Consider the following 17,997-nt stretch of genomic DNA (forward strand, 5'->3'; position numbering starts at 1 on the left):
TGTCTGGAAAGTGTCTCCATGCCTGCAAAGTGTCTCCATGCCTGCAAAGTGTCTCCACATCTGCAAAGTGTCTCCATGTCTGCAAAGTATCTCCATGTCTGCAAAGGGACTCCATGTCTGCAAGGTGTCTCCATGTCTGCAAAGTGTCTCCATGCCTGCAAAGTGTCTCCATGCCTGCAAAGTGACTCCTTGTCTGCAAAGTGTCTCCATGCCTGCAAAGTGACTCCATGTCTGCAAAGTGACTCCATGTCTGCAAGGTGACTCCATGTCTGCAAAGTGTCTCCATGCCTACAAAGTGTCTCCATGCCTACAAAGTGTCTCCATGTCTACAAAGTGACTCCTTGTCTGCAAAGTGTCTCCATGTCTGCAAAGTGTCTCCATGTCTGCAAAGTGTCTCCATACCTGCAAAGTGTCTCCATGCCTGCAAAGGGACTCCTTGTCTGCAAAGTGTCTCCATGTCTGCAAAGTGACTACATGCCTGCAAAGTGTCTCCATGCCTGCATAGTGTCTCCATGCCTGCAAAGTGTCTCCATGTCTGCAAAGTGTCTCCATGCCTGCAAAGTGTCTCCATGCCTGCAAAGTGACTCCTTGTCTGCAAAGTGTCTCCATACCTGCAAAGTGTCTCCATGTCTACAAAGTGACTCCTTGTCTGCAAAGTGTCTCCATGCCTGCAAAGTGACTCCTTGTATGCAAAGTGTCTCCATACCTGCAAAGTGACTCCATGCCTGCAAAGTGACTCCTTGTCTGCAAAGTGTCTCCATGCCTGCAAAGTGTCTCCATGCCTGCAAAGTGACTCCTTGTCTGCAAAGTGTCTCCATGCCTGCAAAGGGACTCCATGTCTGCAAGGTGTCTCCATGTCTGCAAAGTGTCTCCATGCCTGCAAAGTGTCTCCATGCCTGCAAAGTGACTCCTTGTCTGCAAAGTGTCTCCATACCTGCAAAGTGTCTCCATGCCTGCAAAGTGACTCCTTGTCTGCAAAGTGTCTCCATGCCTGCAAAGTGACTCCTTGTCTGCAAAGTGTCTCCATGTCTGCAAAGTGTCTCCATGCCTGGAAAGTGACTCCATGTCTGCAAAGGGACTCCATGTCTGCAAGGTGTCTCCATGTCTGCAAAGTGTCTCCATGCCTGCAAAGTGTCTCCATGCCTGCAAAGTGACTCCTTGTCTGCAAAGTGTCTCCATACCTGCAAAGTGTCTCCATGCCTGCAAAGTGACTCCTTGTCTGCAAAGTGTCTCCATGCCTGCAAAGTGACTCCTTGTCTGCAAAGTGTCTCCATACCTGCAAAGTGACTCCTTGTCTGCAAAGTGTCTCCATGCCTGCAAAGTGACTCCTTGTCTGCAAAGTGTCTCCATGCCTGCAAAGTGTCTCCATGTCTGCAAAGGGACTCCATGTCTGCAAGGTGTCTCCATGCCTGCAAAGTGACTCCTTGTCTGCAAAGTGTTTCCATGCCTGCAAAGTGACTCCTTGTCTGCAAAGTGTCTCCATGTCTGCAAAGTGACTCCATGTCTGCAAAGTGACTCCAGTCTGCAAAGTGTCTCCATGCCTGCAAAGTGTCTCCCTGCCTGCAAAGTGTCTCCATGCCTGCAAAGTGTCTCCATGTCTGCAAAGTGTCTCCATGTCTGCAAAGTGTCTCCATACCTGCAAAGTGTCTCCATGTCTGCAAAGTGACTCCAGTCTGCAAAGTGTCTCCATGCCTGCAAAGTGTCTCCCTGCCTGCAAAGTGTCTCCATGCCTGCAAAGTGTCTCCATGTCTGCAAAGTGACTCCATGTCTGCAAAGTGACTCCAGTCTGCAAAGTGTCTCAATGCCTGCAAAGTGTCTCCCTGCCTGCAAAGTGTCTCCATGCCTGCAAAGTGTCTCCATGTCTGCAAAGTGTCTCCATGCCTACAAAGTGTCTCCCTGTCTGGAAAGTGTCTCCATGCCTGCAAAGTGTCTCCATGCCTGCAAAGTGTCTCCACATCTGCAAAGTGTCTCCATGTCTGCAAAGTGTCTCCATGTCTGCAAAGGGACTCCATGTCTGCAAGGTGTCTCCATGTCTGCAAAGTGTCTCCATGCCTGCAAAGTGTCTCCATGCCTGCAAAGTGACTCCTTGTCTGCAAGTGTCTCCATGCCTGCAAAGTGACTCCATGTCTGCAAAGTGACTCCATATCTGCAAGGTGACTCCATGTCTGCAAAGTGTCTCCATGCCTACAAAGTGTCTCCATGCCTACAAAGTGTCTCCATGTCTACAAAGTGACTCCTTGGCTGCAAAGTGTCTCCATGTCTGCAAAGTGTCTCCATACCTGCAAAGTGTCTCCATGCCTGCAAAGTGACTCCTTGTCTGCAAAGTGTCTCCATGTCTGCAAAGTGACTCCATGCCTGCAAAGTGTCTCCATGCCTGCAAAGTGTCTCCATGCCTGCAAAGTGTCTCCATGTCTGCAAAGTGTCTCCATGCCTGCCAAGTGTCTCCATGCCTGCAAAGTGACTCCTTGTCTGCAAAGTGTCTCCATACCTGCAAAGTGTCTCCATGTCTACAAAGTGACTCCTTGTCTGCAAAGTGTCTCCATGCCTGCAAAGTGACTCCTTGTATGCAAAGTGTCTCCATACCTGCAAAGTGACTCCATGCCTGCAAAGTGACTCCTTGTCTGCAAAGTGTCTCCATGCCTGCAAAGTGTCTCCATGCCTGCAAAGTGACTCCTTGTCTGCAAAGTGTCTCCATGCCTGCAAAGGGACTCCATGTCTGCAAGGTGTCTCCATGTCTGCAAAGTGTCTCCATGCCTGCAAAGTGTCTCCATGCCTGCAAAGTGACTCCTTGTCTGCAAAGTGTCTCCATACCTGCAAAGTGTCTCCATGCCTGCAAAGTGACTCCTTGTCTGCAAAGTGTCTCCATGCCTGCAAAGTGACTCCTTGTCTGCAAAGTGTCTCCATGTCTGAAAAGTGTCTCCATGCCTGGAAAGTGACTCCATGTCTGCAAAGGGACTCCATGTCTGCAAGGTGTCTCCATGTCTGCAAAGTGTCTCCATGCCTGCAAAGTGTCTCCATGCCTGCAAAGTGACTCCTTGTCTGCAAAGTGTCTCCATACCTGCAAAGTGTCTCCATGCCTGCAAAGTGACTCCTTGTCTGCAAAGTGTCTCCATGCCCGCAAAGTGACTCCTTGTCTGCAAAGTGTCTCCATACCTGCAAAGTGACTCCTTGTCTGCAAAGTGTCTCCATACCTGCAAAGTGTCTCCATGCCTGCAAAGTGACTCCTTGTCTGCAAAGTGTCTCCATGCCTGCAAAGTTCTCCATGTCTGCAAAGGGACTCCATGTCTTCAAGGTGTCTCCATGCCTGCAAAGTGACTCCTTGTCTGCAAAGTGTCTCCATGCCTGCAAAGTGACTCCTTGTCTGCAAAGTGTCTCCATGTCTGCAAAGTGACTCCATGTCTGCAAAGTGACTCCAGTCTGCAAAGTGTCTCCATGCCTGCAAAGTGTCTCCCTGCCTGCAAAGTGTCTCCATGCCTGCAAAGTGTCTCCATGTCTGCAAAGTGTCTCCATGTCTGCAAAGTGTCTCCATACCTGCAAAGTGTCTCCATGTCTGCAAAGTGACTCCAGTCTGCAAAGTGTCTCCATGCCTGCAAAGTGTCTCCCTGCCTGCAAAGTGTCTCCATGTCTGCAAAGTGACTCCATGTCTGCAAAGTGACTCCAGTCTGCAAAGTGTCTCCATGCCTGCAAAGTGTCTCCCTGCCTGCAAAGTGTCTCCATGCCTGCAAAGTGTCTCCATGCCTGCAAAGTGTCTCCATGTCTGCAAAGTGTCTCCATGCCTACAAAGTGACTCCTTGTCTGCAAAGTGTCTCCATGTCTGCAAAGTGACTCCATGTCTGCAAAGTGACTCCAGTCTGCAAGTGTCTCCATGCCTGCAAAGTGTCTCCCTGCCTGCAAAGTGTCTCCATGCCTGCAAAGTGTCTCCATGTCTGCAAAGTGTCTCCATGTCTGCAAAGTGTCTCCATGCCTGCAAAGTGTCTCCATGTCTGCAAAGGGACTCCATGTCTGCAAGGTGTCTCCATGTCTGCAAAGTGTCTCCATGCCTGCAAAGTGTCTCCGTGCCTGCAAAGTGACTCCTTGTCTGCAAAGTGTCTCCATACCTGCAAAGTGTCTCCATGCCTGAAAAGTGACTCCTTGTCTGCAAAGTGTCTCCATGTCTGCAAAGTGACTCCATGTCTGCAAAGTGACTCCATGTCTGCAAAGTGTCTCCATGCCTGCAAAGTGACTCCATGCCTGCAAAGTGACTCCATGTCTGCAAAGTGTCTCCATGTCTGCAAAGTGACTCCATGCCTGCAAAGTGTCTCCATGCCTGCAAAGTGTCTCCATGCCTGCAAAGTGTCTCCATGTCTGCAAAGTGTCTCCATGTCTGCAAAGTGTCTCCATGCCTGCAAAGTGTATCCATGTCTGCAAAGTGTCTCCATGTCTGCAAAGTGACTCCATGTCTGCAAAGTGACTCCAGTCTGCAAAGTGTCTCCATGCCTGCAAAGTGTCTCCCTGCCTGCAAAGTGTCTCCATGCCTGCAAAGTGTCTCCATGTCTGCAAAGTGTCTCCATGCCTACAAAGTGACTCCTTGTCTGCAAAGTGTCTCCATGTCTTCAAAGTGACTCCATGTCTGCAAAGTGACTCCAGTCTGCAAAGTGTCTCCATGCCTGCAAAGTGTCTCCCTGCCTGCAAAGTGTCTCCATGCCTGCAAAGTGTCTCCATGTCTGCAAAGTGTCTCCATGTCTGCAAAGTGTCTCCATGCCTGCAAAGTGTCTCCATGTCTGCAAAGGGACTCCATGTCTGCAAGGTGTCTCCATGTCTGCAAAGTGTCTCCATGTCTGCAAAGTGACTCCATGTCTGCAAAGTGACTCCATGCCTGCAAAGTGTCTCCATGCCTGCAAAGTGACTCCTTGTCTGCAAAGTGTCTCCATACCTGCAAAGTGTCTCCATGCCTGCAAAGTGACTCCTTGTTTGCAAAATGTCTCCATGTCTGCAAAGAGACTCCATGTCTGCAAAGTGACTCCTTGTCTGCAAAGTGTCTCCATACCTGCAAAATGTCTCCATGCCTGCAAAGTGTCTCCATGTCTGCAAAGTGTCTCCATGCCTACAAAGTGACTCCTTGTCTGCAAAGTGTCTCCATGTCTGCAAAGTGACTCCATGTCTGCAAAGTGACTCCAGTCTGCAAAGTGTCTCCATGCCTGCAAAGTGTCTCCCTGCCTGCAAAGTGTCTCCATGCCTGCAAAGTGTCTCCATGTCTGCAAAGTGTCTCCATGTCTGCAAAGTGTCTCCATGCCTGCAAAGTGTCTCCATGTCTGCAAAGGGACTCCATGTCTGCAAGGTGTCTCCATGTCTGCAAAGTGTCTCCATGTCTGCAAAGTGACTCCATGTCTGCAAAGTGTCTCCATGCCTGCAAAGTGACTCCTTGTCTGCAAAGTGTCTCCATGTCTGCAAAGTGTCTCCATGTCTGCAAAGTGTCTCCCTGCCTGCAAAGTGTCTCCATGCCTGCAAAGTGTCTCCCTGCCTGCAAAGTGTCTCCATGCCTGCAAAGTATCTCCATGTCTGCAAAGTGTCTCCATGTCTGCAAAGTGTCTCCATGCCTGCAAAGTGTCTCCATGTCTGCAAAGTGACTCCAGTCTGCAAAGTGTCTCCATGCCTGCAAAGTGTCTCCCTGCCTGCAAAGTGTCTCCATGCCTGCAAAGTGTCTCCATGTCTGCAAAGTGTCTCCATGTCTGCAAAGTGTCTCCATGCCTGCAAAGTGTCTCCATGTCTGCAAAGTGACTCCAGTCTGCAAAGTGTCTCCATGCCTGCAAAGTGTCTCCCTGCCTGCAAAGTGTCTCCATGCCTGCAAAGTGTCTCCATGTCTGCAAAGTGTCTCCATGCCTGCAAAGTGTATCCATGTCTGCAAAGTGTCTCCATGTCTGCAAAGTGACTCCATGTCTGCAAAGTGACTCCAGTCTGCAAAGTGTCTCCATGCCTGCAAAGTGTCTCCCTGCCTGCAAAGTTTCTCCATGCCTGCAAAGTGTCTCCATGTCTGCAAAGTGTCTCCATGCCTACAAAGTGACTCCTTGTCTGCAAAGTGTCTCCATGTCTGCAAAGTGACTCCATGTCTGCAAAGTGACTCCAGTCTGCAAAGTGTCTCCATGCCTGCAAAGTGTCTCCCTGCCTGCAAAGTGTCTCCATGCCTGCAAAGTGTCTCCATGTCTGCAAAGTGTCTCCATGTCTGCAAAGTGTCTCCATGCCTGCAAAGTGTCTCCCTGCCTGCAAAGTGTCTCCATGCCTGCAAAGTGTCTCCATGTCTGCAAAGTGTCTCCATGTCTGCAAAGTGTCTCCATGCCTGCAAAGTGTCTCCATGCCTGCAAAGTGACTCCTTGTCTGCAAAGTGTCTCCATACCTGCAAAGTGTCTCCATGCCTGCAAAGTGACTCCTTGTTTGCAAAATGTCTCCATGTCTGCAAAGTGACTCCATGTCTGCAAAGTGACTCCTTGTCTGCAAAGTGTCTCCATACCTGCAAAGTGACTCCTTGTCTGCAAAGTGTCTCCATGCCTGCAAAGTGACTCCTTGTCTGCAAAGTGTCTCCATGTCTGCAAAGTGTCTCCATGTCTTCAAAGTGTCTCCCTGCCTGCAAAGTGTCTCCATGCCTGCAAAGTGTCTCCCTGCCTGCAAAGTGTCTCCCTGCCTGCAAAGTGTCTCCATGCCTGCAAAGTGTCAACATGTCTGCAAAGTGTCTCCATGTCTGCAAAGTGTCTCCATGCCTGCAAAGTGTCTCCATGCCTGCAAAGTAACTCCTTGTCTGCAAAGTGTCTCCATACCTGCAAAGTGTCTCCATGCCTGCAAAGTGACTCCTTGTTTGCAAAATGTCTCCATGTCTGCAAAGTGACTCCATGTCTGCAAAGTGACTCCTTGTCTGCAAAGTGTCTCCATACCTGCAAAGTGACTCCTTGTCTGCAAAGTGTCTCCATGCCTGCAAAGTGACTCCTTGTCTGCAAAGTGTCTCCATGTCTGCAAAGTGTCTTCATGTCTGCAAAGTGTCTCCCTGCCTGCAAAGTGTCTCCATGCCTGCAAAGTGTCTCCCTGCCTGCAAAGTGTCTCCATGCCTGCAAAGTGTCTCCATGCCTGCAAAGTGTCTCCATGTCTGCAAAGTGACTCCAGTCTGCAAAGTGTCTCCATGCCTGCAAAGTGTCTCCCTGCCTGCAAAGTGTCTCCATGCCTGCAAAGTGTCTCCATGTCTGCAAAGTGTCTCCATGTCTGCAAAGTGTCTCCATGCCTGCAAAGTGTCTCCATGTCTGCAAAGTGACTCCAGTCTGCAAAGTGTCTCCATGCCTGCAAAGTGTCTCCCTGCCTGCAAAGTGTCTCCATGCCTGCAAAGTGTCTCCATGTCTGCAAAGTGTCTCCATGTCTGCAAAGTGTCTCCATGCCTGCAAAGTGTCTCCATGCCTGCAAAGTGTCCCCATGTCTGCAAAGTGACTCCTTGTCTGCAAAGTGTCTCCATACCTGCAAAGTGTCTCCATGCCTGCAAAGTGACTCCTTGTCTGCAAAGTGTCTCCATGTCTGCAAAGTGACTCCATGTCTGCAAAGTGACTCCATGTCTGCAAAGTGTCTCCATGCCTGCAAAGTGTCTCCATGCCTGCAAAGTGACTCCTTGTCTGCAAAGTGTCTCCATGTCTGCAAAGTGACTCCATGTCTGCAAAGTGTCTCCATGCCTGCAAAGTGTCTCCATGCCTGCAAAGTGACTCCTTGTCTGCAAAGTGTCTCCATGTCTGCAAAGTGACTCCTTGTCTGCAAAGTGTCTCCATGTCTGCAAAGTGACTCCATGTCTGCAAAGTGTCTCCATGCCTGCAAAGTGACTCCTTGTCTGCAAAGTGTCTCCATGTCTGCAAAGTGACTCCATGTCTGCAAAGTGACTCCATGTCTGCAAAGTGTCTCCATGCCTGCAAAGTGTCTCCATGCCTGCAAAGTGACTCCTTGTCTGCAAAGTGTCTCCATGTCTGCAAAGTGACTCCTTGTCTGCAAAGTGTCTCCATGTCTGCAAAGTGTCTCCATGCCTGCAAAGTGTATCCATGTCTGCAAAGTGTCTCCATGCCTGCAAAGTGACTCCTTGTCTGCAAAGTGACTCCATGTCTGCAAAGTGTCTCCATGTCTGCAAAGTGTCTCCATGCCTGCAATGCAAAGTGACTCCTTGTCTGCAAAGTGACTCCATGTCTGCAAAGTGTCTCCATGTCTGCAAAGTGTCTCCATGCCTGCAATGCAAAGTGACTCCTTGTCTGCAAAGTGTCTCCATGTCTGCAAAGTGTCTCCATGCCTGCAAAGTGTATCCATGTCTGCAAAGTGTCTCCATGCCTGCAAAGTGACTCCTTGTCTGCAAATTGACTCCATGTCTGCAAAGTGTCTCCATGTCTGCAAAGTGTCTCCATGCCTTCAAGCCATCTTCATGCGTGCAAAGTGACTCCAGTCTGCAAAGTGTCTCCATGCCTGCAAAGTGTCTCCCTGCCTGCAAAGTGTCTCCATGTCTGCAAAGTGTCTCCATGTCTGCAAAGTGTCTCCATGCCTGCAAAGTGTCTCCATGTCTGCAAAGTGACTCCAGTCTGCAAAGTGTCTCCATGCCTGCAAAGTGTCTCCCTGCCTGCAAAGTGTCTCCATGCCTGCAAAGTGTCTCCATGTCTGCAAAGTGTCTCCATGTCTGCAAAGTGTCTCCATGCCTGCAAAGTGTCTCCATGCCTGCAAAGTGTCTCCATGTCTGCAAAGTGTCCCCATGTCTGCAAAGTGACTCCTTGTCTGCAAAGTGTCTCCATACCTGCAAAGTGTCTCCATGCCTGCAAAGTGACTCCTTGTCTGCAAAGTGTCTCCATGTCTGCAAAGTGACTCCATGTCTGCAAAGTGACTCCATGTCTGCAAAGTGTCTCCATGCCTGCAAAGTGTCTCCATGCCTGCAAAGTGACTCCTTGTCTGCAAAGTGTCTCCATGTCTGCAAAGTGACTCCATGTCTGCAAAGTGTCTCCATGCCTGCAAAGTGTCTCCATGCCTGCAAAGTGACTCCTTGTCTGCAAAGTGTCTCCATGTCTGCAAAGTGACTCCTTGTCTGCAAAGTGTCTCCATGTCTGCAAAGTGACTCCATGTCTGCAAAGTGTCTCCATGCCTGCAAAGTGACTCCTTGTCTGCAAAGTGTCTCCATGTCTGCAAAGTGACTCCATGTCTGCAAAGTGACTCCATGTCTGCAAAGTGTCTCCATGCCTGCAAAGTGTCTCCATGCCTGCAAAGTGACTCCTTGTCTGCAAAGTGTCTCCATGTCTGCAAAGTGACTCCTTGTCTGCAAAGTGTCTCCATGTCTGCAAAGTGTCTCCATGCCTGCAAAGTGTATCCATGTCTGCAAAGTGTCTCCATGCCTGCAAAGTGACTCCTTGTCTGCAAAGTGACTCCATGTCTGCAAAGTGTCTCCATGTCTGCAAAGTGTCTCCATGCCTGCAATGCAAAGTGACTCCTTGTCTGCAAAGTGACTCCATGTCTGCAAAGTGTCTCCATGTCTGCAAAGTGTCTCCATGCCTGCAATGCAAAGTGACTCCTTGTCTGCAAAGTGTCTCCATGTCTGCAAAGTGTCTCCATGCCTGCAAAGTGTATCCATGTCTGCAAAGTGTCTCCATGCCTGCAAAGTGACTCCTTGTCTGCAAAGTGACTCCATGTCTGCAAAGTGTCTCCATGTCTGCAAAGTGTCTCCATGCCTTCAAGCCATCTTCATGCGTGCAAAGTGTCTCCATGTCTGCAAAGTCTCTTCATGCGAAATTGTCTCCATGTCTGCAAAGTGTCTCCATGCCTGCAAAGCGTCTCCATGCATACAAAGCCCCTGCATGTGCAAAGTGTCTCCATGTCTGCAAAGTGTCACGGAACATGGTAATGGAAGGTTGGCCACCCTAAAAGAGACAGGCCGATCGTGCACCAAACTGGACCCCATGGCTCCTCAGTTTCTTTTGTAAGGAGTCAAGCTTCACTGTCTGGCATCTCCAAGCAATGACTCAGTGTGGAGTCTGTTCGACTGCAGCTCACAGCAGTGACTTGGCCTGAGTGTAGGGATGGGCAGCCATCTTGTGCCATGCTGGGTCCTATGATGCCATGCCACCCCCTACCCACCCGTACGTCTGTGTGACATATGTCAGAGCACAGCCTAACCATGTGCATCCAAAAGACCCTTGGTGGAGGCCGCCACCTTGGCCCAAGTGTGATCACGTGATCCTTGGGGCCCTCTCACTTCCCACTTAAAATAACTACTCTAAGGCCAGGTGGCAGCTTGTGGGGTCACCTCTCCCTGTGGTGCCAGTGACCTATCTCTATGGCGTGGTCCACCTGCTAGGGCAGGCTGTAGCTTGCAGGATCACCTCTGTTTGTGGTGCCTGTGAACTGTCTCTGTGGCGCGTTTGACCTCACGCTCACCCCTAGGTCAGGTTTGTGGGGGTCACCTCTCTCTGTGGCGCGTGTGACCTCACGCTCACCCCCTAGGTCAGGCTGTGGCTTGTGGAGTCACCTCTCCCTGTGGCGAGTGTGACCTCACGCTCACCCCTGGGTCAGGCTGCGGCTCGTGGGGTCACCCCTCCCTGTGGCGAGTGTGACCTCACGCTCACCCCTTGGTCAGGCTGCGGCTCGTGGGGTCACCTCTCCCTGTGGCGCGTGTGACCTCACGCTCACCCCTTGGTCAGGCTGCGGCTCGTGGGGTCACCCCTCCCTGTGGCGAATGTGATCTCCGCTCACCCCGTAGGTCAGGCTGTGGCTTGTGGAGTCACCTCTCCCTGTGGCGAGTGTGACCTCACGCTCACCCCTTGGTCAGGCTGCGGCTCGTGGGGTCACCTCTCCCTGTGGCGCGTGTGACCTCACGCTCACCCCTTGGTCAGGCTGCGGCTCGTGGGGTCACCCCTCCCTGTGGCGAATGTGATCTCCGCTCACCCCCTGGGTCAGGCTGTGGCTTGTGGGGTCACCTCTCCCTGTGGCGAGTGTGACCTCGCGCTCACCCCCAGGGTCAGGCTGCGGCTCGTGGGGTCACCTCTCCCTGTAGCGAGTATGACCTCACTCTCATCCCCTAGGCCAGGTGTTTGGATCACCTCTCTCTGTGGCGAGTGTGACCTCACGCTCACCCCTAGGTCAGGTTTGTGGGGGTCACCTCTCTCTGTGGCGCGTGTGACCTCACGCTCACCCCCTAGGTCAGGCTGTGGCTTGTGGAGTCACCTCTCCCTGTGGCGAGTGTGACCTCACGCTCACCCCTTGGTCAGGCTGCGGCTCGTGGGGTCACCCCTCCCTGTGGCGAATGTGATCTCCGCTCACCCCCTAGGTCAGGCTGTGGCTTGTGGGGTCACCTCTCCCTGTGGCGCGTGTGACCTCACGCTCACCCCTTGGTCAGGCTGCGGCTCGTGGGGTCACCCCTCCCTGTGGCGAATGTGATCTCCGCTCACCCCCTAGGTCAGGCTGTGGCTTGTGGGGTCACCTCTCCCTGTGGCGAGTGTGACCTCGCGCTCACCCCCAGGGTCAGGCTGCGGCTCGTGGGGTCACCCCTCCCTGTGGCGAGTGTGACCTCGCGCTCACCCCCAGGGTCAGGCTGCGGCTCGTGGGGTCACCTCTCCCTGTAGCGAGTATGACCTCACTCTCATCCCCTAGGCCAGGTTTTTGGGTCACCCCTCCCTGTGGCGAGAGTGACCTCACTCTCATCCCCTAGGCCAGGTTTTTGGGTCACCCCTCCCTGTGGCGAGAGTGACCTCACACTCACCCCCTAGGCCAGGCTGCTGCTTGTGGGATCACCTCACCCTGTGGCGAGAGTGACCTCACGCTCACCCCCTGGGTCAGGCTGCTGCTTGTGGGATCACCTCACCCTGTGGCGAGAGTGACCTCACGCTCACCCCCTGGGTCAGGCTGCGGCTCGTGGGGTCACCCCTCCCTGTGGCGAGTGTGACCTCACGCTCACCCCCTGGGTCAGGCTGCGTCTCGTGGGCTCACCTCTCCGTGTGGCGACTGTGACCTCACGCTCACCCCATGGGTTAGGCTGTAGCTTGTGGGATCACCGCTCCCTGTGGCGAGTGTGACCTCACGCTCACCCCCTAGGTCCGGCTGAGTATTGTGGGGTCATTGCTCTCTGTGGCGAGTGTGACCTCACGCTCACCCCCTGGGTCAGGCTTGTGAGGTAACCTCTCCCTGTGGCACGTGTGACCTCACGCTCACCCCCTAGGTCAGGCAGCGGCTCGTGGGGTCACCTCTCCCTGTGGTGCGTGTGACCTCCCGCCCGCCCCCTAGGCCAGGTTTGTGGGGTCACCTCTCCCTGTGGCGAGTGTGACCTCACAATTTGGTGGCAGATTAGGAGTCTGACAGGAGTTTACAGAGCCGACTCCCCTCTGCCCCTTCTCCACAGGGCGGGAGCCTGGAAGGGGGGCGGGTGGCGGGGTTCTTCCAATTGGACACCCAGTGCCTAGTCCCTCCCTTTTCCATCCCTCTCTTCTCCTCTTTCCATCTCTCTACCCTCAGCTGTTGTTTGCCCAACTGACTCTTTCCTTCTATAGGTCTCGCCTGAACCAGCACTTGTGCCGCTCTGGTGAGACTTTAAGTAAGGGCTTCAAAAAATGCTACCACCGGCTACAGCTTGCAGTGCATGTGCGCGAGTGCGCGCTTGCGTAGAGACGCCATATGGCGTGAGTACTGCTGCGTGCGCACCACTTGCGTGCTTCCCCGCGATCACTTTCGCTTTCACAGCCGCTGTTACTTTTTCGGCCGCGCGGCGAATGCTTGTTATTATTTGAGAAGCATCTAAATTAATTGATTTGTCCTCGTAGGTTTATCGTTCACATTTGAAAGGTGGAGACAATATTTGGGTTCTTTCTCCTTGTGTCAGCAACGGCAAAACCAGCGCGAAGTCGATTTGCACCACTTCGCTCGGTGCATCAACAGTCCATACAACAGAAGCTGAAAAAAATGGATTAAAGCAGTTGCCCAGTTTTCAATTCAACAACGCACTACATTTCTGTAATGTGCATTTAAGGATCCAATCCCAGCGTCATAACACTTGACTGAAAATCGTGTGATTGGTGGCAAATCAATTATTCTCCTGTTACCCCAAACTGCAAATGCATAAGATAAAGCGTAGTCCGCTGCCCCGGTTACCTGTTGCCCCCAAACTCTCATCATACACTGGTTTCTGTAATCGTGCAACCCCCTACACCCAAACATTCTGTGCACAACAACTCAGGATCAAGGCAATCCGGCTACAATAAAAATATTCTCCGTAAAAAATGTTGGGCTTCTCTTTGGAGCGAAGTCTGCACTATATCAAACACCTACAAAAAATGTATTCCAGGACGGAAGTGATTGCATCCTCGGCGCCTGACCCGTGCCTCCGATCTCCCCCTCGAGACCCCCCTCACTCCCCAAAGCAGTCTCATCATGCAGGTATTTATCCAGCTGGGCCTGCCGGAGAAGCCTCCCTTACTCATTCCAGGAGGGCAGAGATTGCAAACCCCGGATCTGAGGTGAGACCCCAGCCCCGGTGTTGTGATTGTCCGCCTCTAAATCCAGCGGATTACAGTAAATAGATCATTTCCCACAGGGCTCCGCTGAGTTTGCTGGCGTTTAACCGCATGCGTGCGGTAGGATTTCCGCCCGTACGCTGGGTTTTAGGGATTCGCACTTTACATGACGAGCTGGGCTCGTCATGAGCGTGCGAGGAGGCTACCTCATGACGAGCCCAGCTCGTCATCAGCGTCGAAGGGGTTAACTGTTTAACCTGGTATGTATGTGAAGCAGAGGGGAAAAGCAAATTTAGGAAGGAAGGGTCGCCTCAGATGTAGGCCGGGGATGCCGACCCTCGGAGACAGACATGGTCCAACTTCCTTCCAGTCAGCCTAGCTGCTGAACCCCAACTGTTCCCTGAACGTGGAGAATTGGCAATGTTAAACTACTATTTTGAAAGTACAATAGAAACAAAAGAACGCTGCCTCTATTTCTGTTACTATGTTCTGGGATTTTTTTGCTTTGATATTTATATATTCTTTTCTATTGTTTCTTTTGCACTGCTTCCTCCTTTTTAGGTCTCGCTTGAGACAGCGCATGCTGTCTCTTCGAGACATTTAGTATGTGGCTTTTAAAAGTGCCACCAGAGGCTTTTGGTGGCTTAAAGCTTGTGTGCACGTGAACATGCACGCGCACAGCCGCCATCTGCCTTTCTGTCATGGCTCATTAGGCCTTCCAGCGCTGTTGCGCGCTTTACGGCCACCTTATCATTTAGTATTGTATGCTCCGGCCAGACTTCGGTGTCAGAGCCCTCTTTAACCCTCTACACCCCAGCAGAAAGCCATCGAGAGCGAGCAATAAATTACGCCAACACACAGTCCCTTGGTATCTGTTGCTTTCATTTTCCTCGCATTTCTTGCTTTTGAATTTTTCTATCATGTACTTTTCATTCTTTCTGTCAGATGTTTTTTTTTGTTTTTTTCCCAATGTACTCCTTTTTGTTTCCTTTCAGTTTCCTGATTTATATACCATGGATCTCGCTTTTCATCTTCTTCCTACACCTCTGTAATGTTCATCTTGGACCTGCCGACCCGAGCAGACAAACAAAATCGCAGAAAAACGCTATGAAGTGCCAGGGATCACATGTTGTGCCAGGTACCTGAATTGCACTTTTAACTTGTGGGTCCTGATGAGGTAACATTCCAATGGCACAGTCCGATTTTTACAACCATTGGAGAAAGAGCATTCATCGACCAATGCATAAACTCCGGGCTTCGTCACTCAAGAAAATGTCGCACTGGTCCGTTGGAGCAAATGTTACCATTGAACTGATTGGTCAGTGAGAATGTCAGTGCACAATTCCACGTGAGAATTTTATATTTACATAAACAATTTTTTGGCCTTCATAGGTTTACCAAAGAGAGGCCACGTCTCCTAGTTTCTAATTGCAGAACTTAGGTACCAGTCTTAGGGGCATATTACCAAGCTATAGCGATAATTATCGCTAAGCTTGGTTAGCAGGCATTAAAATATCGCCGCGCTCCGACGATTTTTACCGCTGAGATACCTTGATATTTTCAAGGTTTATCTCAAAAGCGGTAAAAACGTGGGAAATGCATGAATATTGCTGTAAAATCAGCGATATTCATGCATTATCGTGACAATGCTCTTAGCCATGTTATCCACCTTCCATTGGATAACATGGCTAAGAACTGCTCTGGGCAGGCGTTAGCTTTTGGAGATAATCGCGCTTAGCGCGATTATTTCCAAAAGTTGGTAATAGGGGATAGCGATGCTAGCGACTGTTTCCAGTCGCTAACATCTTGGCACGCCCACTTTGCATGTCATTAGCGATAATCATCGCTGACATGCAGAGTGGGCCCCTAAATGCCCGCTATCGCCTATTAGCTGTCGCTAACTGGTGTTGGCGACAGCTAGGTAATAGGGCGATAAAATTATCGCCGCTTTAGCGGAAAAAATTCCCGCTAAAGCGGCGATAATGCCCTTGGTAATATGCCCCTTAATTCCTTCCTTCTCCTGGTCGGCCTGTAACTGTTGTTTCACGAGTGTACCAGGCAGTTACTTTTAACATTTAGATGTTATCTTCTGTCCCACCTGGCCTGCGAGTGACTCTGCCCCAACCCTCTATTTCGACTGCTTAGAGCCATGTGCCTGTCATCAATCTCCCAACTACTTTCTTGGTAAGGCTACGTCTGAATGGTGCATGTGCCCCAGCAGTGGGCAAAATGCAGATCACACCTGCCGGTGCCAGCCATGGTCCCCTTTATCTCAACCAGTCACCCCCAGAACCACAATGCTTCAGTGTACCCCAGACGGGCAAGCCCAGTGCCGCACAGCAGGTCACCTTTGCTGTTTATAAATTGTAACATATAATTTGGCCATTCTTTCCGAAGCTTTAAATAGAACTGCTTAATTACACAGCTAATTACCATGTTGCACAATACTCCAATGGGCAGGACAAACTGTGTCAATAGTGAGTTCCCAGGAGCCAGCCCAGAAGTTTATCCCCGCCCCCACAATGCCCTCCACCCAAACTTTACATCTGGGCTAACAGGGCCAGCAAGTTGGCTCAGTGAGTTAAGCGCTAGAATCAGTCGGATGTATGTCTGTAGGAGCTGCTGATCACGTGCTCACATCCTGACAGGTTCATCTCAGCTGTTCATTCTTCCAGGGTTCATAATGCCAGTGCCATTGAAATGGGGGATAACAACAACCATGATTTACAGCACTTGGAAAACTCAAAACTGCAGTGCTGAGCGCTATATAGAAACAAGCATTGGCATACCAATAAGGTCTCTCCTTTGGGACCTTACAAGTGTTTAGCCATGCAACAGTTGATGTTGCTGCACCAAGGATATTGTGCTGGATGACTAAACACTTATAAGGTCCCAAAGGCGAGACCTATTGGCTATGCCAATGCTTGTTTTTAAGTTGTGTTTGGTTCTTCTCTGTTCCATTCCCTTCATCGCCCTCCCGTGCCCTCCTCTCGCTCCTCCCTCCTCCTGCCCTCCTCTACGCTCCCCCTGACATGTGGTGTCTCTGCTTCTGGAAACCTTCAGTAAAATATTATTATTATTAGATGACAATAACGATAATAATAATAGTCATCCTAAATAATAATAAATAAATAATGTCTATAAAATTAACAATTGTGGTTGTAAAACACATGTAAGAATGGGGATCACAACTCGCAAGGCAATATGATTATTAGTGATAATAATAATAAAAGTCACTGCGCTTCTACAGGGCACCGTAGGAAGTAAATGGCCCCGGTGCAGGGGAGAAACTTTCCTATAGAACGACCCTGTTCCCGGCACATTCCTGCCCGCAGCCCTCTACCCCTGAGCCTCACTGCCCGCAGCCCTCACCCCTCAGTCCCAGCACCCCAGCCTCAGCCCCACTGCCCTCAGCCCCACTGCCCTCAGCCCTCAGCCCTACTGCCCTCACCCCTCAGCCCCACTGCCCTCACCCCTCAGTCCCAGCACCCCAGCCCTCAGCCCCCCAGCACCAGCCCCCCAGCCCTCACCCCTCAGTCCCAGCCCTCGCCCTCAGCCCCCAGCCCTCAACCCTCAATCCCAGCCCCAGCCCTCAACCCTCAATCCCAGCCCTCGCCCTCAGCCCCCAGCCCCCCAGCCCTCAACCCTCAGTCCCAGCCCTCGCCCTCAGCCCCCAGCCCCCCAGCCCTCAACCCTCAATCCCAGCCCTCACCCCTCGTCCCCAGCCCCCAACCCTCAATCCCAGCCCTCACCCCTCGTCCCCAGCCCCCAGCCCCCAGCCCTCAGCCCCCCTGCCCTCAACCCTCAATCCCAGCCCTCACCCCTCGTCCCCAGCCCTCAGCCCCCCAGCCCCCAGCCCTCACCTGGGGCCTTGTCCACGCGCGCTCCGCGGCTCCCGCACAGGCGCACCTTGGAGACGAGCAGCAGCAGGTGCTTCTGGCACAGGGACTTGGTGCCCCGGGGGCAGACCTTGCGCTGGGGGGGCAGCGGGCCTCTCACCACGACCTCTCGGGTCTCACGCTTCTGGCGGATCAAGGTGCTGGCGAGGGCGGCCATGGCTGCGCCATCCAGGCGCCGGCGGAGCGGCGAGAGACCCCCTACCGGCCGGGGGACGCGGAGCTGCGACTACATGCCCGGGTCAGATCCGCGGAGCTCCGGGGGCTGCAGCATCCTTCAGAGCCCGGGAGGCAGCGCGGAGGGTCGAAGCGCCAGCTGCAGAGGGCTGCTCACACCTTCATCTTCCGAGCCCGGGAGAGGCAGCGCGGAGGGTCGAAGCGCCTGCTGCTCACGGCTTCATACTTCTGTGGGCAGAAGCATCTCCAAGTGTTGGTGCCTTATGCCTCCACCCTTCCTAGGTCAAAGCAGCTCCACGTGTTAATGCGCCTGCTACAGTACAGAGACCTGTCTGTAACCTCCTGCTGTCTCATGCCTCCATCCTTCCTGGGTCAAAGCAGAGGCAATGAGTCTGCTACAAAAGTCTGTGTGCAAGCTCTCGTTGTCTTATGCCTCCATCCTTCCTGGGTCGAAGCAGTCC

At 52.0% G+C, this 17,997-nt stretch overlaps 1 protein-coding gene across 1 annotated transcript in view; it reads right to left on the reverse strand.

Annotated features, from left to right (window-relative positions):
• The window catches only part of FGF11 (fibroblast growth factor 11), a 530,655-nt gene extending 513,136 nt beyond the window's left edge, over positions 1–17,519 (reverse strand). Inside the window, exon 1 of the mRNA XM_078668282.1 lies at positions 17,327–17,519. Within this exon, the coding sequence (XP_078524408.1) occupies positions 17,327–17,519 (193 nt within the window). The remainder of the gene's footprint in view (positions 1–17,326) is intronic.
• Between the last annotated feature and the right edge of the window lie 478 nt (positions 17,520–17,997).

Source organism: Lissotriton helveticus, chromosome 12, assembly GCF_964261635.1.
Source record: "Lissotriton helveticus chromosome 12, aLisHel1.1, whole genome shotgun sequence".
Taxonomy (NCBI): Eukaryota; Metazoa; Chordata; class Amphibia; order Caudata; family Salamandridae; genus Lissotriton; species Lissotriton helveticus.